The sequence below is a fragment of the Phyllostomus discolor genome, chromosome 6 (genome assembly GCF_004126475.2).
Source record: "Phyllostomus discolor isolate MPI-MPIP mPhyDis1 chromosome 6, mPhyDis1.pri.v3, whole genome shotgun sequence".
Classification (NCBI taxonomy): Eukaryota; Metazoa; Chordata; class Mammalia; order Chiroptera; family Phyllostomidae; genus Phyllostomus; species Phyllostomus discolor.
Window position 1 is genome coordinate 117,470,768 of NC_040908.2, and position 23,184 is coordinate 117,493,951.

Here is a 23,184-nt window from a genome sequence, read left to right on the forward strand (position 1 = left end):
TTTTAAAATACTAATGAAGTTGCTGTTTTGCCTTTGACAAAATACTTATTAATAATTAAGAATCAAGGTCCTGGAACTTGGAAAGAGGTGGTAGAAATTCAGGACACAGATTTTTACATTTTTAAAGGATGCAGTCCCTTGTGAATAGATCTGTTTATTAAAGTGGATTTGTGTTTTTCCCATTTCCTTAGAATGGAGGCAGAAATATCCTGTATAACAATTCCAGTTCTACTCTTAACTTTAGGGCCATGGATAATCTACTTCACCACTTGTATCTTAGTTTTTTGTAAAATGTGAGAAATGGAATGAGGTGATTTTACAAACCCCTTCAGTTACATGGTCATAGCCAAAGGTTCTGGCTTTTTTTTTTTTTAATTGAGATATATTCACCCTTTGAGAGTATTACAGTTCAGTGGGGTTTTTTAAAGTATATTCACAAGGTTGCACAATCATCACAATCTAAAGGAAAATATTTTCATCACTCCAGAAAGAAACCCTGTAGCCATTAACAATTACTCCCTCTTCCCTGAGTCCTTAGCAGTCACTAGTCTGTGGATTTGCATATTCTGGATGTTTCATATAAATAGAGTCATATAATATGTCGCCCTTTTTGTCTGGCTTCTTTCAGTTAGCATGTTTTTAAGGTTTATTTGTGTTGTGTTATGTACCAGAACTTTGGGTTTTTATGCCTGAATAATATTCCATTGTATGTATGGATAATACCACATTTATCCACTTAACGGTCTATGATATTTGACTTGTTTTCATATTTTAGCTATTGTGAATGGTGCTGCTGTGAACATTTATGTACAGGTTTTTGGGTAGACATGTGGTTTCATTTCTTTTGAGTGTGTACCTAGAGTATAATTGCTGGGTTATATGATAATTCTGTTTAACTTTCTGAGAAACTGCCAAAATGTTTTTCCAAGCAGCTGCACCATTTAATGTTTCCACTAGGAATATATGAGTTCCAATTTATCCACATTCCTCCTTACCAACACTTCCTACATGTTATTAATTGTTTGGTTTTATCTGTGCAGGTGGATATGAAGTGTTACCTAGTACATTCTGGACTCTTTTATATATCCCTTACCAGATATATGTTTGCAAGTAATTTCTCCCATTTTGTATGTTGACTTTGTACTTTCTATGTAATGTCCTCTGGTGCATGCAAGTTTTAATTTTGATGAAGTCCAATTTATTTTTTTCTTTTATGGCTAGTGCTTTGGCATCATATGTAAGAAGCCATTGCCCAATCCAAGGTCATGAAGAGTTAATCCTCTATTTTGTTCTAAGAGTATTGTAGTTTTAGCTCTTATATTTAGATCTATGATGTGTTTTAAGTTAATTTTCGTACATGCTGTGAGATCAGGGTCTAACTACATTCTTTTGCATGTGGATATCCAGTCATTCATTAATTACCATTTGTGGTAAGACTCTTTTTCCCATTCATTGTATTGCCTTGAATTTTTATAGAAAGTCAGTTGACTATAAATGTGAGGGTTTATTTCTTAAGTCTTTATTCTGTTCACTTATATGTCATTCTTTATGCCAGTACTATACTCTGTTATTACTGTAGCTTTGTGGTAAATGTTGAAATTGTTAATCTTTTTCAAGATTGTTTTGGTCATTCTGTATCACTTGCATTTCCTTATACGTTTGAGGATCAGTGTGTCAATTTCTGCAAAAATTCCAGCTAAGGTTGGGATAGGGATTGTGTATTTAGTGTATTTACATATAAAGTTGGGGAATATTTACTTACTAACAAAAGTGAGTCTTCTGACTCATGAAAACAAGTTGTCTTTTAAAGTATTTAGGTCTTTAATTCCTTTCAAAAAGGATTTGTAGTTTTCTGAGTCCAGTTATCATATACTTTTGTTCAATGAAGTCCTTAGTATTTTGTTGTTTTGGTGCTATTGTAAATGGAATTGTTTTCTTCCTTTTTTAAAAATATATTTTATTGATTATGCTATTACAGTTGTCCCGTTTCCCCCCTTCATTCCCCTCCACCTCGCACACCCTCTCCCACCCACATTCCCTCCCTTTAGTTCATGTCCACGTGTCATATGTTCTTTAGCTTCTACATTTTCCATACTACTCTTGTCCTCCCCCTGTCTATTTTCTACCTACCATCTATGCTACTTATTCTCTGTACCTTTACCCCCTCTCTTCTCCTCCCACTCCCCTGTTGCTAATCCTCTATGTGATCTCCATTTCTGTGGTTCTGTTCCTGTTTTAGTTGTTTGCTTTTGTTTTTGTTTTAGGTGTGGTGGTTAATAAATGTGAGTTTGCTGTCCTTTTACTATACATGCTTTTTGATCTTTTTCTTAGATAAGTCCCTTTAACATTTCATAAAATAAGGGCTTGGTGATGATAAACTCCTTTAACTTAACCTTATCTGAGAAGCGCTTTATCTGCCCTTCCATTCTAAATGAAAGTTTTGCTGGGTCGAGCAGTCTTGGATGTAGGTCCTTGCCTTTCATGACTTGAAATACTTCTTTCCAGCCCCTTCTTGCCTGTAAGGTCTCTTTGGAGAAATCAGCTGACAGTCTGATGGGAACTCCTTTGTAGATAACTGTCTCCTTATTTCTTACTGCTTCTGGGATTCCCTCCTTCATTTTTATCTTGGGTAATGTAATTATGATGTGCCTTGGTGTGTTCCTCCTTGGGTCCAACTTCTTTGGGACTCTCTGGGCTTCCTGGACTTCCTGAAAGTCTGTTTCCTTTGCCAGATTGGGGAAGTTCTCCTTTACTATTTGTTCAAATAACTTTTTCACTTGTTGCTCTTCCTCTTCCCCTTCTGGTACCCCTATAATTCGGATGTTGGAACGTTTAAAGATGTCCTGGAGGTTCCTAAGCCTCTCCTCATTTTTTTTGAATTCTTGTTTCTTCATTCTTTTCTGGTTGGATGTTTCTTTCCTTCTGGTCCACACTGTTGATTTGAGCCCCAGTTTTCTTCCCATCACTATTGGTTCCCTGTGCATTTTCCTTCATTTCACTTAGCGTAGCCTTCATTTTTTCATTTAATTTGCGACCGAATTCAACCAATCCTTTGAGCATCCTGATCACCAGTGCTTTGAAATGTGCATGTGATAGGTTGCGTATCTCTTCATTGCTTAGTTGTATTATTTCTGGAGCTTTAATTCTTTAAACATTTAATAGAATTAGCAGTGAAGCTATCTGGACTTGGGCTTGTTCTTTTTCTTTTCCTTTTGATTAGATTAGATTGGGGTGATAATTGGTTAATAAAATTATGTAAATTTCAAGTGTTCATTTCTATAATGCATCATCTGTATATTGCATTTTGTATTTACCACCCAAAGTCAAATCTTCTGTCACCATGTATTTGACCTTCTTTTACCCTTTACTGCCTTCTCTCCATCCCCTTCCCCTCTGGTAACCACCATACTGTTGTTGTTTGTCTGTCTTGTTTGTTCATTTATTGCTTTCAGTTTTCTATCTGACATATGAGTGAGATCATATTGTTCTTGACTTTTTCATCTTACATATTTTGCTTAGCGTGATATTCTCAAGATCCATCCATGTTGTCGCAAGTGGAAGTATTTAATGTTTTCTTATGGCTGAGTAGTATTGCATTATATATGTACTACATCTTCTTTATCCAGTCATCTGTCAAAGGACACTTTGGTTGTTTCCATGTCTTGGCTACTATGAATAGTGCTGCAGTGAACATTGGGTGCATATATCTTTACAAATAAATGTTATGAAGATTTTTGGGTAGATACACAGAAGAGAGATTGCTGGGTCATATGGTAACTCTATTCTTAATTTTTTGAGGACCGGCTGTTCTGTTTTTCATAGTGGTTGTACTAGTTTACATTCCCACCAGTTGTGAATGACGGTTCCATTTTCTCCACAACCTCTCCCACTCTTGCTATTATTTGTCTTGTTAATAATAGCCATTCTAACAGGTGTGAAGTGGTCTCTTATCATAGTTTTGATTTGTATTTCCGTAATAGTGGGGTTGAGCCTCTTTTTGTACATCCGTTGGCCATTTGTATATCTTCTTGGGAGAAGTGTCTGTTCAGGTCCTCTGCCTATATTTTTTTTAATTGGATTGTTTGGTGTTGAGTTATTACTAGTTCTTCCTATATTTTTTATTTTAACCCCTTGTCAGAGCTGTTGTTGCAAATATCATCCACCATTTGGTGGGTTACCTTTTTATTTGGTTGGCGATTTCTTTTGCTGTGCAGAAGTTTTTTAGTGTGATATAGTTCCATTCATTTAATTTTGCCTTTACTTCCCTTGCCTCTGGCGTCAAATTAATAAAATCTTCTCTAATACCATGGTCAATAAGTTTAGTATCTGTGTTTTCTTCTGTTTAATTTATTGTTTCAGGTCTTGTATTTAGGTGTTTGGTTCATTTTGAGTTAATTTTTGTGTATGGGGACAAATAGTAGTCTAGTTAGCTAAGAATCCACAGCTGCTAAAGTTAGCAGATTTTCACCCACCTATTTAGTAAACATTTTCTGATGCTCCGTAAGGGACTTGGTAAGGTACTGCAGGAAATATACAAGATAAATGTTTACGAGTCTGGAGTACAGAAAAGAAAGAAAGCCACAGAATGTGCACAAGTAAAAATGCCAAGTAGAATGCCAATGCTTTAAGTGCAGCTTGGATAAAGCAGTTTTAAGTTCAGGATAAAGCAGTTTTAGGGGGTATGCAAATAGACCTAAAATTTTGTCATCTTTTCAATGTTTGTGGTAAAGCTTATGACTGGTAGAAGTTAAGTATTGATCTCTTTCCTTCCTTCTAAAGAATAATGCTTAGGAAAAGAATGTGAAAGATACAAGTAGACCAAAATGGTATGGTAGGAAGTATTCGACATGAAAACATACTTAGAGAAATGGGTGTCACTCAGTGCTATGGAAGGCAGTTAGAAAAGCTGATACGGGTTATAGGGTAGGCAGAAATTTGACCTTTATGGTCTTTGCTCCTTCGTGTTACATTCATGAATATGTTATATGGCTAAAGAGGCTTTATAGTTGTAATTAAATTTATAAATCAGTTGACCTTGAGATAGGGAGATTATTCTGAGTTATCCAAATGAGTCCAATGTCAATTACATGAGCCCTTAAAAGTGGAAGGAAGTAGGCAGAAGAAGTCAGATACTGAAAGTGTTAGAAGGATTCACCACATTGGCCAGCTTGAAAGTGGAGGGTCATATGGAAAACATGAGAAGGAAATTAATTCCGCCAACATTCAGAATGAATTTGAGAGTAGGTTTTAGTCCTGCCAAATCCTTGCTAGCACCCTTGTGAGACTGTAAGCAGGGAACCCAGCCAAGCTGGGCTATATGTAGGACTTCTGACCTACAGAAACTATGAGATAGTAAATGGGTGTTGTTTTAAGATGCTAAATTTGTAGTATTTTATTACAAAGCAATAGAAAACTAATACAGATTTATTCTGTTAATGAGGGATTTATAATTTGATGGAAAAACTCACCAATGATTGAGTTTCCAAAAATTCCTTGCCATTTTCATCAGAATGTGCTGTTTCTCTGTAAAAAATATAAATAGAATCATGAAGTTTTCAAGATCAGTGCATAATTATTTACTGTAAACCTAACCTAATGTTAATCATCAAACAAACTTACTTATTGGTACTAGATGAGATATGTAATGAATTAAATAGAGACTTTTGGTGTTAGAAAATTTTGGCTCCATTCTTGGATCTTTTTAGCCCTGTTGATCTCAGGAAACTTTACCTCCCTTGTTTGAACCCAAGTTGATTCATCTGTAAAACTGACAAAATGCAGTCTTATCAAATGGAGAAACTAACATTGATGTTGCAGAATTGTGAGAATTCAATGAAATGTATGAAATTCACTCCACATAGTGTCTGACATATTGGCTTCAAGAGTAAAAGTTTTATTGAAGATACTGTTGAAGCTTACATTATTACCTAATTTTTAAGGCACATAAAAGATATTATTAAGATAATTTATTTAATAGAGGCTACCACACCACAGGACTTTATCATCTCTGAACATTCACCTTCTAATTGGTCTCCCAGCTTTCAGTGTACAGTCTTCTATTGACTTCTTTGAAACACAAAGTTTCAAAAGTAACATATCACTTTCAGAATTATTTGGCAGTTCTCTTTCACTGAAAAATCTAAACTCTGTGATAGCATTCAATGTTCTTACTAGTTAAGTCTCTTCTCTTCAGCCACATCTAATGACATTTTCTCCTGTGTACCCTGCTGATACTCTGTGCCACTCATAGAACGGGCTGTGACTTCATTCTGCAGAGTTTTTGTACATGCTGTTAATCTTCTGCCTGGAATGCCTTCCCACCAACTTGTTTTTCTGGAAAACTTATTTATCCTTTAGATCTCAGATGAACCATTATTTTCTTCTTGAGGCCTTCTAGGAAGATGTTCCTTCATGGATTATGTATAAGTGCATTAAAGAAACTCAAACACAGTTTTTATATTGAATGTTCACTGTGTACCAGGTCCTGTGTTTAATTCTTCCCTTATATAGCTCACCTTTTAAATAGTTACTATTCTCATTTTTTACAGAAGGAAATTGATTTTGAAAAAGTAAATAACTTGTCCATTCTCACATTGCTAGAATGGAGAACCAGCATTCAAGCCCATGACTTGTGAATCCAATGCTTTGAAATACCACTTATATTGCCCCTTACATTTGCATTTATTATAGGTTGTAAGCATCTTGACTGCCTTTTTTTTTTTATCTGTTATACATTGTTATTAGATGAAATAATTCATCATTCAAAGGTGTCTAACTGGTGGGCCACGTGAAGCCCAGGATGGATATGAATGTGTCCCAACACAAAATCTTAAATTTACTTAAAATCTTTTTTTGCTCATCAGTTTTCATTACTGTTTGTATATTTAATGTGTGGCCCAAGACAACTCTTCTGGTATGGCCCAGAGAGGCCAAAAGTTTGGACGCCCTGGTTAGTTTTCTTTCACTTGCCTGCTGATAAGCTTATCTCTACTTCTTAGTTGTACTTATTAGCTATATTAGCTGGTTTTCTGATGGAAATTTTCACCTTCCCTGTTACATGGCTCTTGATCTTTTTATCTTTCTCTTTGTGGCACTATTTACGTATGTACTGCAGAGATCTGTTATTTTCTGTTAGAAGTCAGTGAAACACATCTGTATTTTGCCATGTATGTGTTCCCGTATGTAACACACACCCATGCTTTTGGCCCAAACTTTCAGGAAAAAACCTTTTTAAAAAAAATTTTAAATTCAATTATTTATGTATTTATATTTATATATTTATATTTTGTATTATAAAGGAATTTTAGCATTTATTTTTGAACACATTATGGTACAAGAAATTTTATGTAACAAATAATTACAAAACACAAGGACAGATAAAAGGTACAAGAAATCTTAGAATGAAAAACATTTATATAGATAAAAATTTCATACTACCCGTGTATAATGCGCATCCTTATTTTTCCTTCAAAATTTTGAGCAAAAATGTGTGCATTATACATGGCAAACTATGGTAATTAATATGAAATTCTGTTTAAATCCAGAACAAATATCTAGCATTTGTTAAGCCTTGTTCCTTGGCTCATGGCAGATGTTACCGGTCTATGCTTTTCCTGCTAAGCATAGATTTAGCAGACTACACTTCTACCACAAATTAGCATTGGCATATGTTTGTCATCTTTTGTTAGTGTCTCCCTAAAGCAGATGAACCAAGACCTATAGAATGAGTAGAAATCTGGTAAGAAATTACTAGTCACTGAGTTGTCTTGTAATATAAAGTACCTAGAGAGAGTGGTGGTGAGTGGCAGCCTAGGGTCATTTGAAAGGATATTATTGTCATAATCCATCTGAGCAGTGAAGACACCTGAATTACGGCTTTGGTAGTAGGCATAGGAAAGAGTGAGTGGATGTGAGAGCTGTTTCAAAGGTAGAATCAGTAAGTCCATGTAACTGGTAAGTGGAAAGTGAGAGGTGTCTAGCAGCTCAACCAAGGGCATTTACTGTTTTGCTGTATCCAGTACCTGCCAACATACATTCTCCAGTGCACTCCAGTGCAACCCAGAATGTAAAGGGACCTGAAAACCTAGCTGGTAAGCTTTTTACTTCTAAGGTGGAATTAACTTCCTAAAATAAAGAACCCCTAGTGAATGGGAATTTCAATTAGCACTTTTGCTAGGACCTGTTAACCCCCTTGCTTAGTCAGATAGGCCTTAGCCTTATCAAGCTTCATGTTTCTTTTACTTGGTCAATCACAAAGAAATTTCTCTGCCAATAAGCTCTCATATTTCCACGAAACTCCTGTTTCCTATGGTTGTTAGTGATAATGGATTCCACATGAGCAATTTCAGACACCTTAGCCATGGATAATGACTCCCGCCACGTTAATAAATACCTACCTTCAAGAGATTCAGTACCTGTGCCCCTGCTTTTCTGCTGCCCTGCCTCCTGCCCATTAAAAGGTCTTGGAAAGAAATGGGAAAGCCAGTTTTTAATAAATTATTCCTTAAAGGAAATCAAGTTTGATTTCCTTTAGCCTCAGAATAATTTCTAAGAGACGGATGGTTGTTGTTTTTCTTTGATTTCTTCAGTGCATGCCACACAATTATTTAGAGACAATTTCTCAAAGAAAAAAAATACCATCATATTGAATGTTATCGTTGATTTTAAAGGGCTCCTGATTTCAAGAACTTTAAAATATAAAACTAAATATGCTTCTTAGAATAAGCAAGGAGTATTTGCTGCGGCTTAGCACTTAAGGGATAATGACCTTCAGTGGAACATAATCTAATAATGTACCTCTTCCGGGGTGTTTCTGTACCTCTCAATAGAAAATGACCTCATTCATTTGTCCCTCAAAAGTAAAGGAAAGATAGGGTGTAATCTTTGTCCCTTGGTCTCTAGTAACATGTTCAGAAATCTTTGAAAGTGAGTAAGTTTGCCAGTAGATGGCCTTAAGCTAAATTTCAATTTCAAAAAGAACCGTTGCTTTTACTCCTTAGGAAGTCATAAGGCCCCTGTTTTATCATTTGTTCCTTTGGTCATATTTTGACAAGGATTGGATATTTCTCTACTGCTATATTTATTTTTCAAAAGTAAACTAAGGTTGTTATCTTTAATACTTATTTGCCTTGTTATAGTCATTTTTTCTTTTTTGTTGATATGTAATTGGTAGAACATAAAATCCGCCATATTAAAGTATTTTTGTGATTGATTTTTAATATATTCATTATGTGGTGCCACTATGACCACTAGTTTTAGAACAACTTCTATCACCCCAAAAAGAAACTCGGTACCCAGTAGCAACAGCCCTAATCACAACACCTGTCCCCATTCCCCTGGCAACCACTGATCTATTTTCTGTCTCTAGGGACTTGACTGTTTTGGACATTTCTAATATATGGAATCATAAAATATGTGACCTTTATGTTGGACTTCTTCACCTAATGATTTTAAGATGTATCCATATTGTAACATGCTATCATTTATTTCATTCCTTTTTATTGCCAAATACTATTCTGTTGTTTGGATTATACCACATTTTATTTATCCATCAGTTGATGATCACTTTGTTTTTGTCACTTTTTGGCTATTATGAGTAGTGCTCCTATGAACATTAGTGTACAAGCTTTTGTGTGGCCATGTATTTTCTTTTCTGTTATGTATATACCTTGAAATGTAATAGCTGGGCCATACGATAACTTTATGTTTAATTTTTTGAGGAATTGCCAGACTTCTTCATAGCTGCCGTTACATTTCACGTTCCCACCAGCAATTTATGAACCTTTTAATTGATCCAAAATTTGATAATGATAAGAGCTGATATTTGAGAGCCTACTACATACTAGGTCTGATGATATTTTACAAACATTATCATTTAATGAATAACATCACCAGGTCATGGAGAATTAAGTAATTCCTGAGGTCACCTAGATAGTGGATACTGAAGCAATGCCACAGAATGAATACTGAATGCTGTACATGTTGGAAAGCATTTTTACATAAATTTAACTTTGTAAAATGTTTCTTAAAGAGTATCATTTACTCTGTGCAGTGATAATGTACCATCATACATTAATTGCATGTGGTGATATAAAAAGAACACTGGTTTTTTAATAGGGCAAAACCTGAAATCTGCTAATTACTGGTATGTAAGATTAATTTACTTAGCTCCTGTACTCTCAGTAGAGTGCCTGTCAAATAGTTGGAACCCAGCAAATGCTATTTAAATATTTATTATTATCAGAAGCAATTTTAAGGGATATTTTTGTTTCTGTGGCTGGAATTCCTTTGGAAGTTGACAGCAACTTATGCTATATTATTCATACTTGTGGATATGGAAATGTTAGGTTGCATTTTCTGTAGTTTTCTATTGAACTCCTATGTGACTTCAGGTGGTTCAGTGAATGGTTTTGTTTTTTGTTTCTTTTAATCCTCATCTGAGGATAAATTTATTGGAGAGAGAGAAAGAGAGAGAGACATCAATCAGTTGCCTCCTGCACACGACCCAACTAGGTACAGATCCCGCAACCTTTTGGTGTACAGGGGGATGCTCCAGCCAACTGGGCCACCCAGCCAGGGCCAATGAATGTTTTTTGATAGTATTATACTTGATGGCCTTTACAAAGAGAAACAAGCAGTACTTCCTTAATTATAGTTGGGAAACCTTTTGCAGAAGTGTCCTTCGGTAGACTTCAGGAACCTGCTTCTCCCTTCGGGTTTTTTCCATCTGTGCACACCCTTGTGTTGGTCATGACCTTCCAGTTACATGCTCAGTTACATGCTCATTCATAGTCACAGTTACTTACCTAGTAAACATACATACAATTCTGATACCAGTGTCTTTTGAAAGCAGTTACATAAAAATAGCAATTTAAAGTTACTTTGCATTGCTTGAGATAAGCAGATAGCCTGGGAAGTAAAAATAGAACCTCCTAACTAAAAGTTCTTAGGTATAAAAATTTTAGGAATATATTAAAAAGAATTAGATCAATGATATGTACATGTCTTGATTCTTAGTTGAAAAAGAGGATAGAATATTGAGTACTTATTGCACTATTTTTAAAACTTCTTTTGAGTAATAGTATAAAAATACATATTTGTTGAAATTTAACAACTTGTAAAATGCAGTACTCTACCTCATACCATATGTAAAATATTCACTCAGAACGAATCAATAACCCAAATAAATGTGCTAAAATCTCTTAGAATAAAATTAGGGATGAATCACTCTATCCTGGTGGCTTGGTTGGTTGGAATATCATCCTGTAAACCAAAAGGTCACTGGTTTGATTCCTGGTAAGGGCACCTGCCCAGGTTTCGTGTTCAGTCCCTGGTCTGAGTGCATATGGAATGCAGCTGATCGACATTTCTCCCTCACTTCTCTTTCTCTCAAATCAATAAATATGTCTTTTTTAAAGCCTTGGGTGAGGCTTTAAAAAATAGGGATAAATCTTGATAACCTTGGATTTGGCAATAGATTTTTTGGATATGACTACCAAAAGCATGAGCAACAAGAAAAAGTAGAGAAATTGGACTTTATTAAAATTAAAAACTTTGTGCATCAAAGGACATTATGAAGAAAGTGAAAGGACAACCTACACAAAGGGAGAAAAATCATATAACTGATAAAATTTAATGTCTGGACTGTATAAGGAACTCCCAAAACTCAACAACAAAATGACAACTGAGTTTAAAAATGAGCAAAATTTTTGAGTAAATATTTCTTCAAAGATACACAAAGATCGGTAATCATTAGTCATTGGGGAAATGCAAATCAAAACTATAGGGAGATAACCACTTTATACCTAATAGGATGGCTATTTTTTTAAGAAAAGGAAAACACTAAGTGTTGGTAAGGTTGTAGAGATCCCAAATGCCTTGTATGTTACTGATGGGAATGCACAGTGGTGCAGTTGCTATGAAGAAGTTTGGCAGTTTCTCAAGAAGCTAAACATAGAATTGCCATAGGACCCAGTAATTCCACACTTTGCTATATATTGAAAAGAATTGAAAACAGGTATTTGTATCCTAGTGTTTATTGCAACAAATTTATAATTGCCAAAAGGCTGAAACAAACCAAGTGCCCATCGATGGATAAATAAACAAAATGTGTTTATATAGTGGAATATTTTTCATCACTAAAAACTAATGAAGTTCCTATATGTGCTACAACATGAATAAACCTTGAGAACATTATGCTTAATGAAGGAAGCCATGTACAAAAGGACAAATAATAGGACTATTTTACTTACATGAGCTATCTGGAATAGGCAAATTCATAGAGACATAAAAGTAGATTATAGATTACCAGGTGCTGCAGGGTAGGAGGAGCATGGGGAGTTGTTATTGCTTGATGTTTAAAGAGTTTCTGTTTGGGTGATAAAAAGGTTTTGGAAATAAAAGGCAGTAATGGTTATACAACATTGTGGACATAATGCCACTGAATTGTGCTCTTAATGGTTAAAATGGCAAAAGTTATACGTATTTCCACAGTAAAATTTATAAAAATACAACAGGGAGTTTTCTCTAAATCTAGCAGTAATCTTAGCTTCATTATACTCCCCATAATACACAATAAGGAAAGCATGTAGTATAACATAGAAGTAATTACCTAGAAAATGAAAGTAGGAAATTAAATTAATCACCAATCATTTTAGTGAAATATTAGACATATTTATTTATATGTGAAACAAAAGTGTCACAAAACAATGTATAGTTTGAAGAACACTAAGCTCCTTCCTACCAGCTCTCAATTCCTTCTCTTTCTCCTTGTGCTCACTTGGTTCTTACAGTGATTTTCTTAGAACCATTTTCAGATTTGCATTTATATAAGGCAGCTATGGCACAGTGAGTTATCTGATAGGCATCTCTTTTATCTCATCTCTTTACTAGCAACAAAAACCTCCATTTTACAGATGAAGATCCTGAAATTCAGAGAGGTAACTGACTCAACTCGGGATAGCACTGATCATAGGGAGAGCCAGGATTGACTCTCAACTATTTGATACTACAGCCTTATGGCCCTTTATATCTGGATAGAGTGATATAAAGCAGATCACTTAGAAGGAGGTACTTACCGTACATTCTTTCCATCTCGTGTGTATTTTAGGTATATGGTTAAATTATACCTGTAAATATAAAGTAGTTGTGATAGAGATTTTATTTTTCTTGATAGACTTATGTCAGATACTTTCAGGATACCTTTTCCATGACTAAGACTTCAGAACAGGCTACTTATGAGAATAGTTTCTCAAATTTTGGCATGTATAGATGTGCCCAATTTATAAGTTAACTGAGATTCCATTTGCCTGTTCCAGTAATCCTGAGCTCCCTTAGCAGGAGTTATAGCATCTTACTTATTCTGATGTCAAGCACAGCGTCTGGTAAATAGTAAATTCCTGATAAAATGTTTGTGGAATGAACTAATCAATAAATGCATGCTCTGTCAGTTGTTGGAATTTGGGTGTTCTTTTGATTTTCAAAGCCATGTTGCTTGAGAAAACTTGCCATTGAAATATTTCCTGTTTTGAAGGAATTAAAGTAACATCTTTTGTGTGTAACCATTAATGCATGTCTTATAGGCAGTGTTCCCATATATCCCATCATTACAGTAAATTATCTCAGTAGTTACACCAAAGAACATTGATACAGTAAATATTTATTGAGTGTCCACTACCAGCAAGGCCCTATATTTAGTAGGTACTATAGGAAATGAAAAGATGAATCAAACTTTTTTTTGCTTTCAAAAATACTGAGTTTTACAGAATACCCACTTACAATGAAATAGTATATGAGAAAGTTCTTTAATAAATAGTAAAACCATATATTAGTCACAGGACTTTTTACTGCTTTTGTAAGGTAAGTGCACTAACAATCAGTATCTGCCTTTTCTTGAGTATTCTGCCAAGCTTAGCTCAGGCTTCTTCACCTTTCTCATGATGTGTTGCAGAACAGCTTTAGTTGGTCTCCTTAATCTCAGAATTTATCCTCCTGTCTGTCTTGCACAGTGCAACAAAACTTTTCCATCAATACCTCCAAATGCATGTTGACTCCCCATATTTGCAAGGCATGACCTACTTTCGCAGCCTTGCTCATTTCTTTTCTTCACAGCCTTGTCTCTGCCCACTCCCAGCCCTGAGCACCCAAGATCTACAGCTCTAGGTCTCCCCATGAAGAGCTCCTCTCTTCACCTTCACATTGACACTCAGATTGTTACTCACATTCCTGTTGCTTTGCATGGTCTGGGATTTTTTTTCCTGAAATGATCATTACCCCCTTTTCTGGTATAATCTCATTCATCCTTCAGGTCCTAGCATAAATGTCATCAGTTTAATAAAACTTTTTTTTTTTTACCTCCTTTCCTCCATAGGCTGAATTATGGTTTTTCTCTGTATTTTTATAGTAGTTTATAATAATATCAGTTACTTAGTTTGTAGATAATTCACTGACTACTTGCTTACAAGTCTCTCTCTCTCTCTGTCTCTCTGTCTCTCTCCCCCCCCCCCCTGAATTTCTTAGAGCTGAGACTTTGCCTTCCCAGTACTTTACATGCTCAGTAAATATCTGGTGTAGTACTCCAAAAAGAATTTTATACATAAAATAGTTGGACATATTTAAATGTTAGGTCAGGGAGAGTTGGTGAGGGTGTAATTTGAGTACAAATAATGAAGCTAGGTGATTTATAACTCTCAGTCTGGCCTTTGTCTATACCTCCATTAGTGACAACTGACCTGATTGGTATCTTAAATATACACTGATTTCACCTTAAATAACTAAAGATAATAATTCCTATATCTCTCATTCCTTGGCTAACATTCATACCTTTCTGAAGACAACAGTACACTCATCTAACACTTGTGAGAGTTGACTTAAATAAGCAGTTAGAACACTACTTGACACATAGTGAACGTGCAGTGAATGCAACTATTATCATTCCTGTAAGAATTTATAATATTCTTTGAGATGTGCTGGTTAGAGATAATTAGTGGTTAACGTAAAAGAATTTTTAAAATTAAGGTAAAGCATTCTTTTTGCACATCTTTGATTCATTCATCAGGTATTTGTTTTGTACTTGCTGTACGTCTCATACTGTTCCACAGACACAGCCCTTGACCTGTCACTGCTTTACCATAAAGTTCTTCTTGGCTCAGATTTGAAAAGATTTGGTGGAAGGATCTGTCAATTGGGAGTCTCAGCTCAGTAACTTTGAGCAAGGCACTTCTTAGTTGTCTAATAAATGCCTCAAGCTCATTAGGTACAAAAGAGACCTCTTGTTAACTCCCTTCTCTCAGTTAAAGTCAAAACACTTTTATTTTTCCTTTTGTTCAAGCCAAGGAAACTAGGTGTTCCCTTCGGGTTTTCTTTCTAGTCACTCTCTATCAACTTCTGTTCTATCAAAAGTCCTGATGATTCTGCTTCCAAAATAACTGTCTATTTCTTTCTATTCTCACTCCTGCCAACATGTAGTTCATGTTGTCATTATATCTTACCTAAAATTGGTTTCTTAGTTTTCATTATTTCTCCTCCTCAATCCATTTTTTACATAGCAGCCATTTTCGAAACATAAATCATAAATTCCTGCATTTAAAATCCTTCATTAACCTCCTATCATAACTGAAATAAAATCTCAGTTCTTTACCCTGGCCTGTGTAACTTGGCCCTTGCTTACCTCTTTAACCTTATCTGTTGCTACTTTCCTCATTCTGTCTGCTTCATATACACTGACTGATCTTTTCTGTTTTTCTAATAATGCCAAACCTAAAGACCTTTTTGCTAGCCTGTGTCTTCTGCCTGGAATAGTAACATCACTACTCCAGATATTCTTGTGGCTCATTTCTGTCTTCTGTTGCAGCTTTTTGTGTCAAGCGTCACTTTTAAAAATGAAGTTTTCCCTCAGGACCCAATGCAGAATAACACTCAAATTATCACATCAACATAGTATTTGTCTTTCCTTGAAGTTTTTAAATGTTTACCTGTTGGTCACCTCTCAGAACGTAAGCTTCATAATGGCAGGTCGTTTGTCTTCCCGCACACTAGTTCCTGCCATAGGGTAGCCACTTGGTAAATATTTGTGGACTCACTGGATAAATGAATCTCTGAATTTCATGTTTCTCAGTTGTAAAATAAAAATTTCTATCTAATGATATGCAAGGACTCTCCCTGTCAAAGATAAACAAAGCCAGGCACTAAGGCAACAAAGACAGATTTTATTGAAGTTGCTAGGTACTTGATGTCATTTTTCACGTGCCTATTTCATACCCTTTAAGATCAGTATTATTCTGGCTCCTCTTTTATTCCTGAAGAAACTGGCTCCCAGAGGTGAGAGAGAGAACCCATGGCATTTCTCCTGATGAGTCCCTCCCTCCCTGTTGTTGAGTAGAGTGGTTATCCAAGTCTCCTTTCCTGAGCTTGTTAGGTGGCTCTGCTTTCCCTGGAATGCTTATATATGGAGAGAAGCCTAGAAATTTAAGTTCATGCTGCATTACAGAAGGTCTTCAATGCTGCAGAGTGAAACCTTTACTCATAAATAAGAGAACATTAAGATGGAGAATGGTTTGATTTAAAATATACTTACAATTTGGCATGTTTTTAATATACTTCTCTTGTCACCATAGAGATGAGTACACTATTGTGCTTGCCCTCTAGGAACTTCCAGTTCATGTGGAGACTAGGAATCTATAATTACTTGCATTTAGGAGAATGTACTACAAGAATGTGTATAAAATTTTGGAGAGCAGAGGAGAGATCTGCAGAGATCAGTACTTAAATTCAGTCAGCAGTCAATAATAAACATTTCTGGCATATTTAAGTACTATGCATTTTAGGGCAGAATTGGATTGGATTATTACGAACTTTTTCCTTTATAAATATATATTATCAAGAACAGTTAATGTAATTATACAACAAAACTATCTATATAAATAAAACTTTATGTATTAAGACACTAACTTTCTCTAACAGATATGCCAAGAATTTAATAGCACCTGGGCATGGGAAATGGAGAAGAAAGGCTATCTTGAAATGAGTGTTGAATGCAAATTAGCACTCCTAAAGGTAATAAAAGTTTATCATTTGTTACAATTATTTTAATTTAAAAATTCACTTTTGACTCCTGGTTGAGTTGGGAAAATAACTGGAAAGTAGACATTTCTATTGTTATTGGAAAAGGACAGATTTTCTTATTTTTTGGTGACAGAACAGTCTACTCTTTATTATGTTGTTATTTTTTATTGACTTTAGAGAGAGAGAGAAGGGGGTGGAGAAAGAAACATCGATTTGTTATTCTACTTATTTATGCATTCATTGGTTGATTCTTTTATGTGCCCTGACCAGGGATCTAGCCACACCTTGGTGTATTGGGATGGTGTGCTAACCAACTGAGCTACCTGGCCATGGCAAAAACAGTCCATTCTTTAAATTACTGCTTTTGATTGTGTTTTAATATACAAGTATATCTAAATTTAATGATCTGTGCTTATAGGGACTGAGGTAGAATTGGGCAGGCAGTTTCCCCAAATTAATTTTATTCATCATTTTTAGCCTTCACAATCACTACTAACACATACTGCATACTGTGTTTAATCTGATTTACTAAATTAGTCATTTGATAGTTTTCAGATGACTTAGGGACATGCCACATAGCCAAAGCAACTAGATTAAAATAGGTCTCCTCAAAGTAGATTTATTTTCAAATTTGAGTTTCCTTTTCTCTTCCTACCCATTTCAGAGTGTTAGCTGTAGTATAAGCAAGGTGGCCAGCATAATGAAGGAAAAACATACTTTTCACAGAAGAGAGGCTACTGGCCTAGGTAACAGAGGCGAAGACAAAGACACTGATAGGAATTTCAAGTATTATTTGCCTAGGCAGAGAGGCTCAGGGAAGAAAGCTGACTTGCTCCCCTAATCCTATATAGAAATGTGTAACAAAAAGTCCAGTCAGTTCCTCATTTAGTCATGTGGGTATCTTTTTATTAAGGTAATTCTCTAGAAACAGCTATCAATGAGACTACCTTTCTTGAAAACTGCATATATCTCAGGCTTTCAAAAACAGGTAGCCATTTTGAGAATTTTGTTCATTTAAAAACTTTGAGAGAAGGAATCATTGAAAATTTTATGTGATGAGACAATATGGGTGACTTACTGCAGACTCACTACTGTTGAAATATAACTTGATTTTGTGTTATTGGCTGTGTGAAACTTGTAAATTTATGTAATACTAAAATAAAATGTTAACTTAAAATTTATCTTTTTAAATTGGTTGTTCTAAGCAGATTATAAAATGGGGGGATGGTAAAAGATTAATAAACCATATGTGTTCTTTTTGCTTCTGTCCCTGAATCAGTTCTATGGTTGAACATATCATACTTACTGTAATGGAGAAACGTTTATAGTGGGGTATTTTAAGCGATGCTATGACTATTTTCCAGTACCTCTGTGAGTGTCAGTTTGATGACAATCTCAAATTCAAGAATATAATTAATGAGGAAGATGCCGATACCATGCGTCTCCAGCCAATTGGGCGAGACAAGGATGGCCTCATGTACTGGTACCAGCTGGATCAAGACCACAATGTCAGAATGTACATAGAAGAACAAGATGATCAAGATGGCTCATCGTGGAAATGCATTGTCAGGTATCTTTTATTAGAATCTTTTTACATTTATTTGTATTTTGCTTACTGTGATTTCTTCTACTCAGATTCCATCTCTGAGGCTGATGCAGTTCTATTTTTGTGGGGTTGGGGGATTTCCAGGACCTAGCCTAGTGCCCCGCACAAGACCCATAGCAGGCACTTCATTCCTTATTTGTCAGATAAATAAAGATATTCAGCAGTGTGGTCCATATCAGAACATATATTTTGTACTTCAGGAAGTCACAATCTAACAAGTAATAATCCATTGATAATATGTACCAAAAAACCCACTGTTAGACAAAAATATTTTAAAAAATCATTTGGTTCTTATTTAGATAATAGTTTTCTATTAGGACTTTCTGTTTATTCCTCATTACTTTAACTTGGTCAATTTGTCTTGATGCTTTAGTATATTATTAATTTTTACTGTGTGTGCATTTTTTTCCCGGAGTTCTAAAGAAATCTGAGGAACATCATGCTTATTTGTCATAATCTTTTTTTAAAATCTTAAGTTGTTTGTATTAACAGATATATTTGAATGGAAATATTTGATGTAAAATCTTGAAATACAACTTTTAAAAACATCAAGTGACACTGAGGCTGTTACTCAGAATCTTTGTGTCTCTAATACTCTGTTTTACAACTTATTTAGAATTTCTTCCATTATTAATCCTCATGGTTTTTATTAATTTAGAAAGTATCAGGATTTATAACTAAAGTAGGGAGACTTAATAGATATATAACAATTGGCTTATGAAATACTCTTTTGTCTTTAACTCATCTGTTTTTTCTTATTTGGAATTTAGCAGATTTTTATTAATGATTACTTACTAAAGTTTTGAAGAGATAATCTGTAGAAATTTAGAATATTTGTTTGGGTCATGGAAGCTCAACTTTCGTTCCCTAAGAATAAAAGTGAATTTAATGAGCTCGCGGGTGATTGTTTATAAGCACCTTTTTTTCATATTATAATATGGTCCTTCATGTAGTTAATTTACTAAATGGAAATAAACAAAATAGTCCTCAAATAAAATTTGCTCACCATCTCTCACTGTGAATAAATTGAGTGAGGTTCTGTTCATGATGTTTTACCACCAGTTCTGTTGTTTCCCACATGAAATACACAAATATCCTTTCATATTCGTTTAAGAGATACTTTCTCGCCCTGGCTGGCGTAGCTCAGTGGATTGAGCGTGGGTTGTGAACCAAAGTGTCGCAGGTTCGATTCCCAGCCAGGGTACATTCCTGGGTTGCAGGCCATAACCCCCAGCAACCACACATTGATGCCTCTCTCCCTCTCTCCCCCTCCCCCTCTCTCTCTCTCTCTCTCTCTCTCCCTCTCTCTCTCTCTCTCTCTCTCCCTCTCTCTCTCTCTCTCCCCCCCCCTCCCTCTCCCTCCCTCCCTTTCTTCCCCTCCCTCCCTTCTCTCTGTAAAAATAAATAAATAAAATCTTTTTAAAAAAGAGATACTTTCTCATACTTTGTAGATGATGAAAAGAAGACAGAAAAATAATTATTATTATTGATTAGTCATATATGCAAAAATATCTTGTACGCTGTTTTAAGTATATTGTACCCTAATGTGAGATGTGAGAGAAAGAGCATAGATTTTAGAATTAACAAGTGTGTTTGAATCTGTGCTGTGTTTCTTGGTGTACCTTTGGTAGGCTGATGACTTGTTGGTAATTTTTCTATACTCTTTTCCTGCACTTTAAAGTTAGGGTGATAACACTTTCCCAATATACATGTGAGAAATATATTAGAAATCATACTAGCACTATAGCTAATGTTCAGTAAAATTCTGTATCATTTCTCCCAATCTTAGTAACTATTGGCATTTCTTACATTTCTAACCCAAGGATTTAAACACTTTCTTCATAAAAGAAATATTCATCAGCAAAAAGAGGAAAGGGCAAAATTCTGTTGGTGTGTATTTTACCTCTTCTCATCCTTGATCATTCTTCCATGTTTTATTCCCTGTACTTCTGCTTTTTTAAAAAATCATCTTTCCATGTACAAAAAAATCTGTTTATGATAAACATAAAATGGTACATGTGGCATTTGTTCAGAAGCAAATGCATATATAGAATATTGGGACACAGTTTTCTCATGTTAATCACAAATTTTTTTAGAGAACTTGGTGCCAAGTTACTTTTAGCCTTTTTATAGAACATTTATGAACTTGTGAATTCCTATAGGCAACACACCGGGCAGCTTTTCCGAGCTATGTAGCATTATTTAAAGCCAAATTCTAAACACCTGCTTGTCACACGAATGTTTCCTTATTTCATTAAATTAATAAATTTATATTGTGAATATAAATTTGTGTAATAGGGAGTATGGGGGAAAACTGTATCTTCCTCTCAATTTTGCTGTGAACATAAAACTACTCTAAAAAAAGTCTTTCAAAAAAATTGTAATACCATATCATCACCACAGCCTTAAAACATTTATTAAATAGCCATTTCTATTTCTGTCTCTTATAAAATTTATAATATACATATATATGAGTAGATAGATAAGGAAGTGTTCATGATAAATAATGATATTTTAAGGGTAAATAAGATTTACTTGCAAAAGAGTAAAACTAGCCAAATTTCATTGAACCATATGAAATTGACAGTATTTGTTTATGATGTTTAACCTTTAAAAATGGTAATTTTGTACTTTTTTTTTTCTTTTAGTTTTATTTTGTATTGGTTTCAGGTGTACTTCTTGGTGGTTAGGCAGTCGTCTGAAGTCCCCTTGATATTTCCCAAGTGGCACCATACATAGGTATTGTAGTTTTGTATAGTTTAAGCAAGTGTCCAGTAGGTTTCAAAGCCAAAAATATTTAAGCTCTAGCCAGTGTCCAATTATTCTAATTAATGTTCAAATAATAATTGCCATGGTAGAGTAGTATTTGTTACAGCTATTTCATCTCTGTTTTAGGTCTAAATGAAAGTATAAAAAACTATTTTTTATATCTGATCAAATAATCTTGTGAAAGTGATATTAATGTACACCAGGGCTGTGTCAAGAGAATTTCATTAAGAATAAAAAAGATAAGCAAAAAATTGTGAATACCACATAGTGGTAGTATTTGGTTATTAATATTAATTGAGAGAATTTTAGACCAGACTCAGATCTTAGACCAGACTCTATTAGGTGATTCCTCAAGATTAGAGAGAGTCTCCTGAAAGTGCTTTTATGTCATGTCTTCTCAGGGAGATAACATTGCAGACTGCTACATGGTTACTTGATAGACAGAAACATATGGCCAATGTTCACATGAAAAAGTATTGTTCATCAGAAAATTCTTGATTTTTATCATAATGAGATTGTAGAGGAGGAAAACTTTTACCTTTTTACTCCTAGGTTCTCTGGATGGCCTAATAATTAAGTTCACATAAGACATTAGCAGTAGGGGGAAAAAAGCAAATTTAATTTTTTTGTTTACCAGACCCCAAAGTAAGATATGAGGCTCAAAACCAAATCAAGGAACTTTTATGTTTTAGAAAAAGAAACAATATACTTGTGAACACCTGACAAGACAAAGAAGTCTGGGCTTGGGACGGTGAATCCGTGAGGAAGTAACCAGGCTTCTTCATGCAGCCTTCTCAGCTTCGATTCCCTCTCTGGTGATAGGCACCCCTTCTTTGCACAGGCAGGGAACCTTCACATTGGAGATTTATTTCTTCCTTTCAGGGGTACACAGGACTGTCAGAGTGTCCTTCTTGCACCAGCTATTTCTCATGTCATTTCAATTTAAAATAATTTGGTACAAGAATTTGGTACAGTATTTTGGTAAAATAATGCCACCATTTTGGTGGCATATTCTGTTCCTTTTCAAGATACCACTTTACCTCCACTAGAATAAGTAAAATAAAAATAACTTACAACACCAAATGTTAGCAAGAATGTGGATTAACCTGAACTCTCATACCTTGCTGGTAGGTATGTTAAAAGGTATAACCACTTTGGGTGACAGTTTGGCGGTTTCTTTGAGTGTTAAACTGTTACTCTATAACCCAGCCTTAGTGAAATGGAAATGTGTTTACAAAAAGCGTTCTATAATAATGTTCGTAGCTTCTTTATTTATAACAGCTTTCATACATGTATTGCTACTAAGCAATAAAGAGAAATGACCTAGGATGCATGCAACTATATGTATTTGTCTCAAAGGCATTATGCTTCATGAAAGAAGGCCAAAAGTTCACATTGTTTGATTCCATTTATTATTAGTTTGGAATAAACTAAACTGATCTCATTTCTGCTTCCTTTTGGTGGAGGTGAGGGATTGAGTAGGACAGGGCAGGAGGGAATTTTCTGTTCTGGTAGTAATATTCCTTATCTTGATAGAGATGTAGATTACATGGGTGTATGCATTTGTCAAAACTGCATTTGATGAGCTGAAAGTGCTTAAGATACATTTATTTCAAAGTATGTAGATTATACTTCAAAAATATTTTTAAAATTTGTAATTGACATTTTCAAAAAGCCGAATTCTAATGAGTGTAGTTTTCATGTACTTATAATTATAAACACTGTCAAGACATTCCTAAACCATGTGC

General features: G+C 34.9%; 1 protein-coding gene across 1 annotated transcript in view; it reads left to right on the plus strand.

Annotated features, from left to right (window-relative positions):
- RSF1 (remodeling and spacing factor 1) overlaps positions 1-23,184 on the plus strand; it is a 119,943-nt gene that overhangs the window by 40,651 nt on the left and 56,108 nt on the right. Inside the window, 2 exon segments of the mRNA XM_036028764.1 lie at positions 16,960-17,052; positions 18,426-18,631. Coding sequence (XP_035884657.1) covers positions 16,960-17,052; positions 18,426-18,631 — 299 coding nt within the window.